General features: G+C 38.0%; 2 protein-coding genes across 5 annotated transcripts in view; both read right to left on the bottom strand.

Annotated features, from left to right (window-relative positions):
* The window catches only part of LOC128015362 (myosin-10), a 60,395-nt gene extending 56,621 nt beyond the window's left edge, over positions 1–3,774 (bottom strand). For 2 of the 4 annotated variants that reach the window (XM_052599128.1, XM_052599130.1), the window contains exons 1-2: positions 3,518–3,774; positions 2,112–2,477 (exon numbers count right to left, since the gene is read on the bottom strand). In XM_052599128.1, the coding sequence (XP_052455088.1) occupies positions 2,112–2,456 (345 nt within the window). In that variant the 5' untranslated portion in view covers positions 2,457–2,477; positions 3,518–3,774. Of the gene's footprint in view, positions 1–2,111; positions 2,478–3,156; positions 3,419–3,517 lie in introns of those variants that run through there. The other 2 variants (XM_052599131.1, XM_052599129.1) reach the window with 2 other exon arrangements.
* Positions 3,775–5,378: 1,604 nt separating this feature from the next.
* Positions 5,379–16,259, bottom strand: pa2g4a (proliferation-associated 2G4, a). The gene is made up of 13 exons (XM_052599127.1): positions 16,037–16,259; positions 14,156–14,284; positions 12,664–12,769; positions 12,115–12,184; positions 11,682–11,774; positions 9,796–9,859; positions 8,647–8,725; positions 8,298–8,376; positions 8,037–8,170; positions 7,659–7,753; positions 7,444–7,571; positions 7,302–7,355; positions 5,379–6,683 (listed from the first exon to the last, which is right to left on the bottom strand). The coding sequence occupies exons 1-13, from the start codon at positions 16,119–16,121 to the stop codon at positions 6,621–6,623; spliced, it is 1,179 nt and encodes a 392-aa protein (XP_052455087.1). The 5' UTR covers positions 16,122–16,259; the 3' UTR covers positions 5,379–6,620.
* Positions 16,260–16,694: the final 435 nt, after the last annotated feature.

The following is a 16,694-nucleotide window of genomic DNA, read 5'->3' as shown; positions in this document are numbered from 1 at the left end:
AAGACCTCCGTTCATCTTGGGAACACAGTTTAAGATATTTTAGATTTAGTCCGAGAGCTTTCTGTCCCTCCATTGAAGCTGTGTGTACGGTATACTGTCCATGTCCAGAAAGGTAAGAAAAACATCTTCAAAGTAGTCCATGTGACATCAGATGGTCTGTTAGAATTTTTTGAAGCATCGAAAATTCATTTTGGTCCAAAAATAACAAAAATTACCACTTTATTCAGCATTCATTAATGTATTCAGTACACACAATTTCAATGGAGGGACTGAGAGCTCTCGGATTAATCTAAAATATCTTAAACTGTGTCCTGAAGATGAACAGAGGTCTTACGGGTTTGGAACGACATGAGGGTGAGTTATTAATGACATCATTTTAATATTTGGGTGAACTATCCCTTTAAGATTGACTAGCTGTTCAAGCAGCCTAACCGATACACACTAGTTGATTTTGAATATAGCTGTATAATTTTTGCATGTTCACCCAAAGCATAAATCCAGGCGGAGTTCTTAAAAATATTCTACAGGCTATGATCCTGTTTCACTCATTATTCAAATGCTGTTCAAATCTGGAAACCTTATAAAAAAAGGAATGAGTCAACTGATGTCTCGTGTTATGCGAGAAGACTCTCATCAAAATACCAAACCTGTATAGTTTCCAAGGATTCAACAATGCTCTCATCATTCTTCTTTTTTAAATTCTGATAACAGGGACAAGCCACAACTACATATTCCTGTACATTTAATGTCCCAAACTGAAATAGTGACAGTTCATTTCTTCCATATGTGACGTACATCAATGTGAAATGGATTATCGAAAAGAAAAAAAATCTGCAGGGTGGGGACTTGATGTTTGCAATTGAATGCAAGTTTGCAGACGATTGAATAAGTGCGGCATATGTCACCAAAGAGAAAGAAGTCAGTCATTTCACCGAAAGATCAGGGTGAGGTATTTCAATTAAAAATTACAAGCTCAAAAAAATGTAACAATTAAAAAAACCTCACTTCATGCCAAATATACAGAACTGGAAAATATTTGCTCTAAACAAACCCATAAAGAGAAATCAAGTCTAACGTGTCATCACCCATCATGCTATTCAAGAACAGAGGGGTGTGGGAAGGCAGAGAGGAACGCAGCAGCTCCATGGCTCTGCCCACACAACAGATATGAGCACATACTGTACCACACACCAGCCTGAGGTCTGGTCACCAGCCACGCACACAGGGAAACGGTTCTATATAAATACAATCTATATAAAAGGTTGTATATAAATACATAACATTATGTTTCCATTTTGTGGCTGTATTTCTTCAAACATAACATTAGCCGACAGTATTAAGGAAGCTGAGAAATTTGGGGAATGCGGAGGAATGCAGTTGTTATCAACAGTCAGTCTCACATCTTGACATCTCACAGATATTACAAGCCAGCTGTAGCTCAATGCCAAACACAAAGGTCCTGTTATAAAACTTTAGGTTTTACTGGCCAAGCATGGGCCTCTATGGCTAATTACTGCAGCATATAAAAAGGGAGCACAGCAACCACAGAGGCTTAAATAACAAAAAAGGCAGGAAACTAGCCTTACAATCCAGTCTGACAGTGTTCCACACTGCTAAGTGGGTATGGGAGAGTGGTCTGCACTCTCTCATCATAGTGTAAAATGACAACAGTGCCTGCTTTCGTAACGTCTGAAGTGTCGCCAATCGATATGGCCAATGGACCTGGAAAAGCTCTCAATGATGGGAAATGAAAATGTAACTGGATAAATTCCATCCAGTGTTTTTAAAGGTGGTAACTGGGTGGGAATATCAACAGAAGTGTGAAGAAGTGGCTGCTCTCATTGAGATCTCATAATGACTTCATCGCAGCTCCTCCACACTTGGGGAATGAAGGAAATGATGGGGCTAAACCTCCGAACAGCTTGCTTCACACTCTCTTTCTCTCTCTTGAATAATAAAAGTAGCCTCGTTTCTCTTTTCTTTAAACATCTTCAGAGTAATCAATCATCAAAATAATCATTAGTTGCAGACATATTCCCTACACAAAGCTGCAAAGACCAATGTAGAAAAAATATTAGACTTGAAAGCAAATGAATTATCATCACACTTACGTAAATGAGCCCAGAGTAGTAGCGATCTTTCAGGTTGTGTAAAACGGATGCTTCATTCAGGCAGGTGAGTTCTGCCATATCCTCCACTTTGCTGAACTTGGGAGGGTTCATCTTCTGGATGTCATCTTTGTTCACCAGAGCCTTCTTGCCATTTTCAGCCAGCTCCACGAGCACCTCCTCTCCACGTTCCTCACGGATGCTGGCCGCCTCGAACCCATGCCGTTCGGAAGGAACCCACACAAGCTTCTTGGCCGTCCAGTCTGCCTGGGAAGCAGGGTTGTAGACCATGGCCCGATCCACAAAGAGGTACCTCTCAGGGTCCTCTCGCTGCGCCATCTCCGGCATGAGGAACTAAAAATAGGCCACCTGGGAAAAAAAAGAGTTAAAGGGAGTTAGTGATGAAAGAGCAGAGATTGTCATTGAATTTATGCGACATGACACAGCAGTGGCTTAGGCGTTTAAAGGTCAAATATTTCATTGGTTTTACATGGATATAGCAGAGAATGTTCAATTCACAGCGACTATACAGCAGTTTTTCATGCAAATATTCATAAGATACAAAAACATTAATCTACTACATGGATTTCAAATGTGTGGATTTATAACCCACACCTAACCAGCTCACTGTTAGTTGATAAATAATCATCAGATATTGCATTTTTGGAACATACAGCTGAACAAAGCTCGTATTTTCATGAAACAGCTGCATGTAAAACATTATCTGCATCAGTTTACACCTAAGGTGAGTTTAATACGGATCACCTCCACAGTCGCATTAACAAACAAAAAAACAACCCAACTCTAGTCTAGTCAAGTCTACTCTGGCCTACAACGGGACTAAAGAGTTACTGTGATTTTCGCAAAGAAAAAAAATAAGGTTAAAATAAGCCAAAAAATGGGTCATATCTGTTATTTCCCAGATGCGACTCATTATACGATGCGGTAATCCAGAACACCGGACAGTCCTTCAAAAATTCATTCAATGATAACCCCGCATAAAAACACCTTTCTGACGGTCACCGTGTCGAAAATAATTTTAAATTACCGACAAATATGCCACATTAGAACGTATACTAATAAAACGATGAGGTGACCGTTAACTGAGATAACATTGTCTCCTGCGCGAGCTGAAGTTTGCGCGGCCGCCTCGCGCCTCCTCCTCATCACCATCTACAAACGGACAAACGTTTTAGAAGCCGACATATAGTGCTCAGGGCAGCCAAAAAACAAAGGGTTGTAAATGGTGGAAATGTATTTATCTTCTTAAGGGAACTACAATGACAAACTCGCTAACAAGGGCTAGCGCGCGAGCTCTCCCCGCCTCTTGAAAAGTACTGCGAAAAATAATCCGTTACACGGCAACGGTAGGGGAACCGGGACAAAAATGAAAAGACGCATGAACTTACCACGGGCTGTCAGCGATGAGACCTACGTGCACGAAGAGATGAATTAACTGCTATCCAGCGCGTCCGATTTTTATAATCCAGGTCTTTTGAAAGTCGGCCAAATATTCCCTTGCTTCGCACCTTTACACTGATGCCACCGTCTGTCCGCGGTCCTGAACTCCTCAACCGAACTCAGCATCGCACTCTGTTGCGCCCGCCTCTCCGGTCACACCCACCGGGTCCCTTGTGGAACGGGGATTGGACTGTAACGGGCCTTGACCACGAGCTATTGGTTTGTTAACATTACACCCCCAACAAAATACGATTGTTCCCGCAAGCTCTCTTCTATCTAGCGGAGCTGGATCTGAATGCATTGGTTGCAAGGCCTTGAGTGTGAAACACTGACCAGAGGGGGCTGGCCATCTTTTTAATAGGTGCAAAAGTAAATGCATAAGAGCTGAAAATGTTCAAAAGAATGAATTAAAGTTAAATGTAAAAATAGTACAAAAATAATAATACAAATAATTGATACCAAATATATTTGGTAGTAAATTATAGTAAAAAGGCGAAGGAAGATTAACTATCTTGACGTCCACAACCTCACTGACAGAAATACAATTTCTAGTGATTCCATAAAATGTATCCCGTTAATTTGTCTTTTTCTAAAAATTCTAATGTTGATGAGTTTTGTGGTTTTGTTGAAGGAAAAGCAGCCCATTTGTTTTTTGATTGACAAACTATGGGTTGATTTAAGCACCCTGTCTTACAAATGTGACCCATACCTTCGTCCTCAAAGATGCTATTTTTTATTATGAAAATACAAAGCTATTATCTGCTGAATATGTTGTTAATTGTCTTATATTGAATGAAAAATTATTTATTTACAAGCAAAAATGGCTTTAATCTCCCTTGTTGAGTCTCGTTTCATCTCTTAGACTTAAAAATAACAAAAAGAGTGCAACATTTTTATGTATTATGACAACTTTTCTAAAAGGATGTTATTTTTGCACTTTTATCTAGGCCTATGGATAATACCAAAATTTGACGCAAATCCAGGAAATTTGTTTTCTGTTCTCATTTTTATAATTGGAATATATTATATATAATTTGGAATATATTCATGTCTCGCTTACCAGTTTCTGTATGTTTCTACAAGTTTTGCAATGAAAAAAAAAAATTTGAAAAAAAAAAAAAAATTAATGGGGAACATTTTCTAGTTATCGATTCTTTCGAACAGTTCGTTTCAGATAACTTTTTTAAACGATCCCCAACTTTGCATGCTACATACTCAGGTTTTTATTTTCGATTTATGTGTGTTTATAAAACTGTAAAAAAAAAAAAAAATGTTGTAATGTTTAAACTGATAAATCAATTTTCTCACTAAAAAAACAGCTAAGTCAATGTAAGGTATATCTGTCATGTTACAGGTAAGACAAGCGGTTGTGGAATTATATACTTTTTAGCTATTTTTAAAGTATTGTTGTGAACTATCATGTGATTTGGCTTTTTGACGTTTATCGATTTTAATAATTTGTTTCATAGTAAATTAAAAACATCTTAATGGGATTTGATCGTCTGGGCCGCACAGTGCCCCCTGTTGCCAAACTAAAAAGAAACATTATTTTTCCATTAAAAGGTTCAACTTCTCCCTGCTGGAGATAGAAATAAATCTGTAGATATATAATTATCTGGTTTATAAATAGTGCATCGACATAAAACCTTCAAAAAGTTGGTGTTATTTTCTCACAGCTATTACATTTGCTTCGTGCTTCAAACTTGTAAATGACTTATTTGTTACCAACATAGAACTCAACATTGACTATAAAAAGGCACGGCACAGACTGTGCATTTTTACAATTAATGATGACAAACCTAAAGAAAATATATTAAAAGTTATGTTTTATTTCATTAGTTGTAAAATAGCCCCATATGATGGTTCTACAAAAACAAGATTGTGTCAAATCCAAACCTCTGGCCTCCTCTCCCACATTAACTGTTACAATCTAGAAACAGAACAAGTAACAATAACCAACATTTAAAAAGATGTTTAAGCCCCAACTAACAGGACTGATCCAGAAATGCTCTAGAGCCACTTCCCACCACGTCTCCTGAAATAACTGCACTGACTGGATTGTAAAATGACACTGGGAAAGCTTCTCAATCCAGTCCAAGCCTAGCTTTGAGCTGAATATTCAGTCAAACAGATACTATTGCTCATAAACGGTAAAGTGATAATATGCTGTTCGCCCTTGGCAAGTGGAAGTCATAACCTTTTTCAGTGAGTTGAAGTAGCTTCAGTGTGTCTTGGGCCAGACCTTTAACCAAATCCCTAATAAATCAGACTTTCTAATATCAACTTGAATTAATTGACCTTTAAGTTTGTTTGGAAAATCTCCCAGGATCAACAAAATATAATTAAACCAATTAAAACGTGAAATAAGAAAATGGGCAGGAATAAAAGTATGACCAAAACATTCCTTAATTTTATCTTCAGATGTGACATTTGTAGAAAGGGATGGCAGTTATAGAAAAAGATGTAATGTTCCGCTTTTTGAAATGCTATAGCATCACAACAAAGAAGTGCTCGGGAATTCCGTACACTGAATTCAAATTCTAATGCCCCAGCAAGTCATCAAATTCTCCAGGGATGTGTTCTTGATTCTGACGGTCCAAAACTACTTTTTCTTCAGAACCCTGAGAAATAAATGCAAAAAAACAATTTTTTCTTTCCCAAACCACTTCGTCTAATGTAATGCTGTTTCAAATGAACCTATGGGCCAAACAAAGCATTTTATACAGTCAGCGGTATATGTTGTGAAAAACGCAACTCTCCAAAAAGAATTGCGAAGCTTTTTTAATTACATTGTGAAAAAGGCATTGCGTTCCAGTTGAAATGTAAATTGAGTGCTGCAAAAAGAGTAAGTAGATTTATTATGAAAGTACAAATTTGTTGCACTCGCTTGGAGTCCAAATCTTAATGACATATTTCTCCATAACAGGGGGAGGCAGAAATCATTTAAACACAGGCTTTAACAGTGACTCTTGAGCCAATGTTTGATGGTGAAGAGGATAAAACAGGGCGAGAGTGAAATGCTGATGTTTTTGCTCTTCGAGGGTGTAGCCTCTATTTAGCTGCAACTTCATTCTCAGCTGGTTGGCCTGTAGCAGTCTCTGCAGTTTTGGAGGCCTTTAACAAAATGCAAATGCATGAATTAGGAGAGAACAGACTGATGGTATTCAGTTATTTAAAATATTCAAAATGCTATGACAGTTACAATGTATCTAGAAAAACCTGCATGGCTGTCATTCCTTTATGCAAGCTGACACTGAGCATCTTTCATATAATTAAAATGAATGGGAACGGTCTAGCTGAAATGACAAAAGTCTGAAGGCCTGTTCACTCCAAGGGCTACAACAATAAACCATAACGATACAAGCATTCTAATTCTAGGAAGTCCACACCACAACTATGACAATAATGACACATTAGAAAGATGTTGTAACACTTTCAGAATAATTCTTGCCAGATGATAGAACTTGCATGCCATATTCCAAGTTATATGAAGCCATATAATAGTTTTTGCCAAATTTATAATAACTTAAAACCTTATTTTGTTCCTCAAAGATTCTATAATAGCATTCAAGTCATCTGGATTACATTTAAGCTACTTTAAAGGTCCTCATTCACTCTCCAGAAAATAGCATCCAGGACATTCTACTGTGCTTCTCATTTCGTGTGTAATGGATGAAAAATGTTATTTGTTTGGAAACAACATAAGGATTGTTCCTATTTCTTAAAGCAAACCTTCTTTTTCTTCTTCTTCTGTGCTTTGCGACTTGCAGAGCTCTGGATGAGAGACTGAAAATGACAGAAGAAACCAAAACATCAAGGTTAAAAAAAAATGCTTGTTGTAAATTTAAGTTAAAAACAGATGGGTCTAACATACCTTCAGTTCAGGATCTTGAACATCATATTCAGACTTGTAGAGGTCCGCTTCAAGTGGTCCACTGGTGATTTTCAAGGGCCCATTGGCCATGAGCAGCACTGTGAACTTAAACTGAGCCACAAACTCACCTAAAGACAGATACAGGTGGAAAGAGAGGTTTCCCAGGTAAAGAGAGAGGTCAAAACAGGAAGTGCCGTAAAGATAATGAAACCGACCTTCTTTCTCATTCAGCACACTAAAAGGCTGCAGGAGCTCATGTTTGGCACACTCCACCACTCCCAAACGAGCCTTTCCTTCATCCTCAAACGCCCTGCAGGACACAAAGATTACCTTGTTTATCAAATGACCATGAAATCTAAACCATCGATTTATCCACCAAGTCACTGTCCTAGCATATCTCATGTGATAATAGAAATATAGAGCACAATCATAAATCAACTGCATTGTTCCCACAACTTCTCACTGGTATTCACATCAATTGAAAATGTACATGAAAAACCCTTGCTTCATTTAATAACAGAATATTTAACGCAGATACACCTCTCGATTTAGCCAAGTAGGAACCAAACAAATTGGAGAACAGTGGTGCCCACCTGAGAGTGAAGGGCATGGCATCAAAGCGCCTCTCCACCTCACTGAAGAACATTCTTGAGGTCTTCATTTTCAGCCCATACTGCTTACTGGGGTCTCTTTTGTAGATGGTTGTCCTCTGGCCGCCATCTCTCGCCTATGGGAGAGATCATACAGGTTAAATATCTATTTATCTCCATAGTATGATACGTATATGATTACAACCAAAAATAACAGATTTAAAAATGGCAGGTGTCATTCATTAACGTGTGGTTATCACTTACCTTCCCCTCTCCTGTGCTGATCAGCACATCCACGGCATAAACTTCATGAACTTCAAACTCTGCCTTCTCATGGTCCTTCCTGTTTTGAGACAAACAGTGCAAATCTCTCTACATTTACATTTATGCATTTACATTCAGCGACAGAATGTGTGTTCCCTGGGAATTTAACCCAAAACCTTTTGCTCTGCTAACACAATGCTCTACCACTGAGCACCTTTATTTCATTCATTTGTTTTCCAATATCCCCAAAAAGTATAAACATTGGCTCTGTGCCACCACAAAAACTTGATTGCTTGGATTAAAACTTTTGAGAAAATTGAGAAAATCAATATTCGGTTTTGTTTTATACCGTTGTTGATCTGTAGGGTTCTGGATAATGGTCTTTTCTCCATCAATAACATGTTGCTTTAGTTGATGAGACAGCATACCTATCCATGAAGAAAAGAGAAGCACTGTGAATAATGGCACACGTGTCTATGAACAACTGGCAGATCCCAGTCAGACATTCCTGCTGAGGCCTGTAGGTACTTTGGGTTGTTCTTTCAAGTCTTTCATGTTTTGTCTGATTAAATGGGATTAAAGGGCTAATTCAACCCAAAAATGAAACCTGTTTGAGTTTCAATTTACCATGTTTGATGTACTCTATGTATGTGCATTGATAAATGTTTATATGCGAGTAAATCTGTTCATTTAAATCTATCTTGGTTTTTAAAGGGATATATCACCCAAAAATTAAAATGACCCCATTATTTACTCACCCTCAAGCCATCCATGGTGTATATGACTTTCTTCTTTTAGACAATCGGGAATTACATAAAAAAACGTCCAAACTTTTTAATGGTAGTGAATGGGTGATATTCAATAATCTAATAGACATCCAATATAGGCCTCCTGAAGCAAATTGTAAGAAAAGAAAAATATCCATATTTAAAACTTAAAAGGTTGGCACAGTTTATTGGACATTTATTGGACTATTGAATTTTGCCCATTCACTGCCAATATAAAGCTGGGAAGGCCCAAGACATTTTTTAATATAACTCCAACTGTATTAGTCTGAATGAAGAAAGTCATATACACCTAGGATGGCTTGAGGGTGAGTATATCACGGGGTAATTCTCTCTTTTTTTTTTTTTTTTTGGTGATCTATCCCTTTAAAGTATTAAAGTTTTAGTTCTGTGGATTTTCAAAAGTTGGAGAGAAATCTCTCAGGTTTCATTAAGAGTATCTATTTTGGGTTTCAAAAATAAACAAAAGAGTGGATTTGGAAAGATGATGACATGACAGAACTTGAGAACTTTTTGGGTGAACTGTCCCTTTAAAGCAAATATCAGATATCAAGCCAGTCCTGTTTTTGTACAAATGAGTTTTCATGCTCAGTTCTGTTCAGTAATGAGTTTGCTCAGACTAACCACACCTTCAAACTCTACAAAACTCTCCAGATGGATTACGTTTTAATTGCAGTTGGGCTTTCCCATATGATATAATAGCTGTATCTCACCCTCAATTGGATTGCACTTGAATGAGTGAGCAATCTTATTCCAGGCATCTGTTACTTGAGTGTTCTTCAGAGGTAAATGGGGCAGACAGAAAAGACAAGAGACTTTGCATGAGAAACAGACCATCATTACATTCAAATATAAGACACTATCTATTCTATGCAATCTTGTGTTGAGCTGGCAGTTAATGTTCTCAGATTTTAAAAGGCTTCAGCCTTACCTACAGTATTGTTCAAAATAATAGCAGTACAATGTGACTAACCAGAATAATCAAGGTTTTTAGTATATTTTTTATTGCTACGTGGCAAACAAGTTACCAGTAGGTTCAGTAGATTGTCAGAAAACAAACAAGACCCAGCATTCATGATATGCACGCTCTTAAGGCTGTGCAATTGGGCAATTAGTTGAAAGGGGTGTGTTCAAAAAAATAGCAGTGTCTACCTTTGACTGTACAAACTCAAAACTATTTTGTACAAACATTTTTTTTTTTCTGGGATTTAGCAATCCTGTGAATCACTAAACTAATATTTAGTTGTATGACCACAGTTTTTTAAAACTGCTTGACATCTGTGTGGCATGGAGTCAACCAACTTGTGGCACCTCTCAGCTGTTATTCCACTCCATGATTCTTTAACAACATTCCACAATTCATTCACATTTCTTGGTTTTGCTTCAGAAACAGCATTTTTGATATCACCCCACAAGTTCTCAATTGGATTAAGGTCTGGAGATTGGGCTGGCCACTCCATAACATTAATTTTGTTGGTTTGGAACCAAGACTTTGCCCGTTTACTAGTGTGTTTTGGGTCATTGTCTTGTTGAAACAACCATTTCAAGGGCATGTCCTCTTCAGCATAGGGCAACATGACCTCTTCAAGTATTTTAACATATGCAAACTGATCCATGATCCCTGGTATGCGATAAATAGGCCCAACACCATAGTAGGAGAAACATGCCCATATCATGATGCTTGCACCTCCATGCTTCACTGTCTTCACTGTGTACTGTGGCTTGGATTCAGAGTTTGGGGGTCGTCTCACAAACTGCCTGTGGCCCTTGGACCCAAAAAGAACAATTTTACTCTCATCAGTCCACAAAATTTTCCTCCATTTCTCTTTAGGCCAGTTGATGTGTTCTTTGGCAAATTGTAACCTCTTCTGCACATGCCTTTTTTTTAACAGAGGGACTTTGCGGGGGATTCTTGAAAATAGATTAGCTTCACACAGACGTCTTCTAACTGTCACAGTACTTACAGGTAACTCCAGACTGTCTTTGATCATCCTGGAGGTGATCATTGGCTGAGCCTTTGCCATTCTGGTTATTCTTCTATCCATTTTGATGGTTGTCTTCCGTTTTCTTCCATGTCTCTCTGGTTTTGCTCTCCATTTTAAGGCATTGGAGATCATTTTAGCTGAACAGCCTATCATTTTTTGCACCTCTTTATAGGTTTTCCCCTCTCTAATCAACTTTTTAATCAAAGTACGCTGTTCTTCTGAACAATGTCTTGAACGACCCATTTTCCTCAGCTTTCAAATGCATGTTCAACAAGTGTTGGCTTCATCCTTAAATAGGGGCCACCTTATTCACACCTGTTTCTTCACAAAATTGATGACCTCAGTGATTGAATGCCACACTGCTATTTTTTTGAACACACCCCTTTCAACTAATTCAACTAATTGCCCAATTGCACAGCCTTAAGAGCGTGCATATCATGAATGCTGGGTCTCATTTGTTTTCTTAGAATCTACTGAACCTACTGGTAACTTGTTTGCCACGTAGCAATAAAAAAATATACGAAAAACCTTGATTATTCTAGTTAGTCACATTGTACTGCTATTATTTTGAACAATACTGTACGTACCACTTTAACTGAGAGGTTTGTACTAACCTGGTTGCCAGGTTTGACGAGACGCAAAGCTGCTTCTGCACACAGGTGTGCTGCTTTGATGACATCAGCTTTCCTTCCTGTCACAGGTGCTTCCTGAACAAAATCAGAAAGTCATTAGTTTTTTAACAGGGTTTATTGTTGCAATTATCATAACTCTGCTTACATGGCTACTTAGCAAATAAATGGACATGACATTTCGATTGAAATTTTGAAACAGATCAATACAAGTGAAATGAAACCTTTATACCCATGTAGAAAATTGTCTGCCTGAGTTTTGACCATAAAATTATATAATTGACCAATTAGTAGCAACTACTCCAGAGAGGTGTGTGATGATACTTTATAACTGCACCTTTAGGCAACCATACAGGCGTGAACTTTTACAAAATGTAGTAACAGATGGGAAGAAAAGTATGAATAAATGCACACGCACCTTAGTAGCTCCAATAACAAAGCTATGGGCCACGTTGGAGATGAAGCCGTCGACATGTACTCCTAAATCACTGTTGAGAAAGAGAAGAAGAGAATCTCAGGAAGAAAAATAGAAAGAGACATACAGGTGCAGGGAAACCTGAGCAAAGCCTTTTAAACCCCTAAGTGGTTTCAGAGAACAACCCAAATACACAGCAAAAATTTAAGCGTTGTCAAATGAATATGGCCTTAAAAAAAAAAAGTACTAAACCATCAATATGTTCTGCCCAAATAGCAAATACAAAAATTTAGTCTATGAAAGAGATATCAGAACACTTGTGTTGCAGAGTCTACATAAAAGCATTAAAAATTATTATTAAGCGTGACATTAACGTGCAAAGTTGCATGTGTGGATCAAAAAGAACAAGGGAACAAGCAGGAAGACATAAGACGAAAAGTGGAGAACACTGCAGACAAGATGGGCCGGGTAAGAGGAAGGAGAGTGACTTGAATGAAAAGACATGGGGAGGTTAGACAGACGCAGACAAACTTGAGAGCGGAGTTTGCCTACATTTTGACCAAATCTCCATCTTTCAGCGTGTAGTCGGGGTCGCTCTTCAAGGGAGAGAAGTGGCAGACACAGTTATTGACTGACACACTGGTGGGGAACGCAATGCCTGCAAGAAAGGACAACCACCAATCCTCAACAAAAAGACCTTCTGCATCATGTGTGAGGAGAGAGATATTCAAACGAGGCCTGCAGATTTCTCTGGAGGAGTCTGAACCCATCTATTCTGAATAGTGGTCGACCGATATATCAGCCGTTTTTTGGGGGGCATTTTTCAAATATAGGCATCGGCCGATATGTTTTTCTGCTTTGCCGATGTGTTCAAGGAGGTACTTTTATTTTGACGTCACTAAAAGCAGCAGGACCTGAGCACACACTGCTCACATTTTCCCTCGTTTACTGTTGTTGTTAACAGTTCTGTCTAATACGGATAGGAGTCTGTCTAATAATTAGAAAGAACGGTTAAACAAAGGAATTGATGTATACAAAAAGTATTATAACGATTGCTTTTATATTATTAGTAATAGAAAGGCAAAAATTATAATACTTTCTCGTTTGCTGTCAGCATTAAGCAGATACGTATTTATATAATTTAAACAAATCTTTGAATGACTAATGAAAATTTATTTTTAAAACATTGCAAACTTGTGAAGTGTGTATGTGTATCAATCGTGATCGCGTGTTCTCTGCTTGATCCGTGTGTATTGAATGCACATTATGCTGCGCTTTTTGCATTTGCCCACTGTCATATTCATGTCATTTTCTCTGTGTGCTGTATGTAAAATGAGTGTTACCCTGGCTTTTTAAAAACATATGATTGATATTTGTACAATATTCGATATATTTCTCGATATGTCTGTATTTGCATTTAAATAATAAAAAAATTATTTTCTTTTGCCCATTAAAAGAAATAAAAATAAAAAATAGAATGAACAGCTTATTTAAGCAGTTAAAATCAAGACTGAGTGATATGAACATATATGTAACTGAAGTAGTACAAAACAAGTACAGGAAGTACATTCTGTCAGCTTTTTTAGTGCATGCAATTCACTCATATTTGATATTTTCAAATTTTACATCGCCGTCAAAATTATTCCGATATTATCGCTAATATTCTGATACATCGCCCAGCCCTATTCCCAATGTACACAAACTTCTCAGAATACTGCGTGCCCTGTTGGTAAGTGTTTACTTCCTTTTAAATTAATTTTAATTAAATTAAATTTTCATAAAACATTTATTATTATTATTATTATTATTTATCATCACCAAAAGTATGTTCATTTTACAAATTTTTTAAACCAGTCAAGTAATTTAAAATCTCTTAAATATTAAAATAAAATAAAATATATATTTTTATCGCCCCCCTACTTTCCAAGACATCAGCATCGGCTGTCAAAAAAAACAATATCGGTCAAGCACTAGTTCTGAATGGGCTAAATATCACTCTCTTACGAACCACAAGCATTTAGCCACGTCCACATTTCGTTCTCACCTTTCTTCATGTCCTTCTCCTTCTTAAAGACCTTCCCAGTCTCTGCCATGATGAAAGCATCTCCTTTCTCACAGAGGCTGAGAACTGAAACTCCTGGTTTTGCGGCATCGATGACGACCCTCAGCGCCTCTAAAAGGAGTAGAACAAGACCAAGTTTTATGGGCATAAAAGTCCATTGAGACTCTAGATCACATGGCTCACTGTTGAAATGACTGGATTTCACCTGTGAAAATGTGCAATGTTATGGCACCTTCAACAAATTACTCAAAAAAGGAGTAATACGCACACTAAATGAAAGTCCAAATGATCCTACAAATAGCATAATTGGGCCTCTAAATAAAAAAAGAGAGAAGTAACAAGTCCAGTATGTTTATTGTTGATGTCTGCGGCTGTGCATCAGTTCAAACTGAACAGTATTTCAGTGCAAAATTATTGCTCACTTTTTAGAAACCATAATTATATTAGGCATTTTCCAACATAAGACAGGTTGTGTAACATGCTCTCATTCTCAACACTATACAAATATCGAAAAATTACCCGGACTACATTAAACAAGGCTTGCAGTGAGAATAAACATGCTTTGTGCCAACAACAATGGCTGCGTTCATAATTGCACTATACAGGTGAAAAGCAGTATGTGAACGGAGTAGTAGGCCCGTGTTTTAATTCATTCAGGACGTCACACTCTACTGTGTCTTCAAAGAATGTTCTTTTAATTCAGTTTAGAGGCCAGCTGAGACATACTGATCTTCTATCGGTCACACATCTTCATGTAACACAAAATCAGAGGTCATAACACGGAGAAAAGAGAAACGTCTTGCACTCGGACATGTGAACAAAATCGAACTGAATGAAAAGTATAGCTTGAAGCCCATTTAGAAACCAAAACGGACCATAATAATGGTTCAAGATGTAATATCAATAAATTTTAATGTCATATTAGTGCAAACTTTCAATCAGAAAATTGTTCTAGTACTCTAGCGGTGAGACACCGCTTGATGTCCAGTATAAAATCAATGTCCTGAAAGATAACCAGTTGGGAAGGGGAAAAAATACTGTGATCATCAACTGTTTGGATATCAACATTATTCAAAAGATCTTCTTTTGTGTTCAACAGAAGAAAGAAATTCATACAGTTTCAGAACCAGTGAAGGGTGGGTAACCTGAATTATGACGAATTTTCATTCTGGAAGTGAACTAATACTTTAATGCAACATAAACAAGGATATCTGAAACAACTGTAGCAAAACTAAAAGTAGAAAACCTTGAATCACTGAGCAATAAATGGACCTAAAAAAGGACTGCACTACCATTTAAGTACACCATGCAAACAAATACAATGAATGACCCACCAGTTGCTCTATTCTATGCTGATAAAAGCCCAGTCAGCATCACCTCACGAGCTAAAGTTCAGCTCCATGCCGTTCACTACTTCTGTAAGCTACGCTGATAACGTAAGATGGGATTTGAAAGCTCTCACGTCATTGGTCTGCCACAGTGAGCCAGTAGATGACATTTCCATCCAGACAACTCACTAGTAACCCGTCCCTATGAGGACTAACTTCTACCAGCTGGCAATGCCAGAGCCACAAGTGTCCACACTTGACATGCACTGAGGGCTAACGCTGGCTAGCATTAGCTCCAGAACGAGTCCCTTCATACTACAGGACTGCAAAAAAAAGTGTACAGGTTTTATAGACGTGTATAGGAGAAATAGCCGTGCATTTGACAGAGATCTTGTGCGGCTGTATGTTGCATAAGGCCTGGGCGCCGGGGTCTCGTGTTCCACGCTGCTCGTCTCGTCCTAACACATGGCATGCGCGAGACAGCAGCGTGGAGGCCCCTAACTCTACACCTCCAGCACTAAAACGTCAAACTCACGGTTGGCGATGTCACCACCCATCTTGTACTTCGTCACGACCAAGTCCTCGGCGATGGTCTGATCTTGCTGCTCGTCATCGGACATCGTTGCACCGGCTTTCGAAGCGTCCCTCTGGCTGTACGATGAGCGGACAGCAGAAATCAGTCACGCTACCACCAGGCGGCTCGCCGACCGTACAGCGTAGCCACGCCTACTACGTACGCTGCCGCATCACAGGTGTCGTCATTTACGATGGCGCCAAAACCAACCGAGGCTTTTGGACGTGTTCCAAAAAAGGGCAATAAACAGGAAAATAACAAATTATGAAACGACTCTACAGATGACAATAGTGTGTTATTATCTAGCTCCATTCAGTTAAAGTTTTTGTTTTATATATGTGTGTGTGTGTGTGTGTGTGTGTGTGTGTGTGTGTGTGTGTGTGTGTGTATGTGTGTGAGTGTGTGGCTTGCTTTTTTTCTAATGCATGTTTATAAAAAATACTTAAATGTCCTAATTGAACTATGGCCTTATCCTGTGAAAGAAGGCCTTATAGTTTTAAGGCACAGCTGCTTGAAAGAATTGAAAATTTTTTTTTTTAATTTAAATGCCACATTAAATATTTAATTATTAAATATAACTTTATTATGTTAAAATATGAACAATAAGATTAAATGGTCC

This window comes from Carassius gibelio, chromosome A6 (genome assembly GCF_023724105.1).
Source record: "Carassius gibelio isolate Cgi1373 ecotype wild population from Czech Republic chromosome A6, carGib1.2-hapl.c, whole genome shotgun sequence".
NCBI lineage: Eukaryota > Metazoa > Chordata > Actinopteri > Cypriniformes > Cyprinidae > Carassius > Carassius gibelio.
The sequence above is the reverse complement of the archived record's forward strand: the minus strand, read 5'-3'. Positions and strand labels throughout refer to the sequence as shown.

Bases quoted from the DNA above. Each gene is read 5' to 3' on its own strand.
- pa2g4a (XM_052599127.1), bottom strand. From the start codon at position 16,121: ATGTCCGATGACGAGCAGCAAGATCAGACCATCGCCGAGGACTTGGTC. The intron at 8,377-8,646 runs GTATAAAACAAA...GTCTCAAAACAG, and splicing joins AACCCTACAGATCAACAACG to GAAGGACCATGAGAAGGCAG. The intron at 7,572-7,658 runs GTCGGTTTCATT...ATCTGTCTTTAG, and splicing joins TGTGCTGAATGAGAAAGAAG to GTGAGTTTGTGGCTCAGTTT.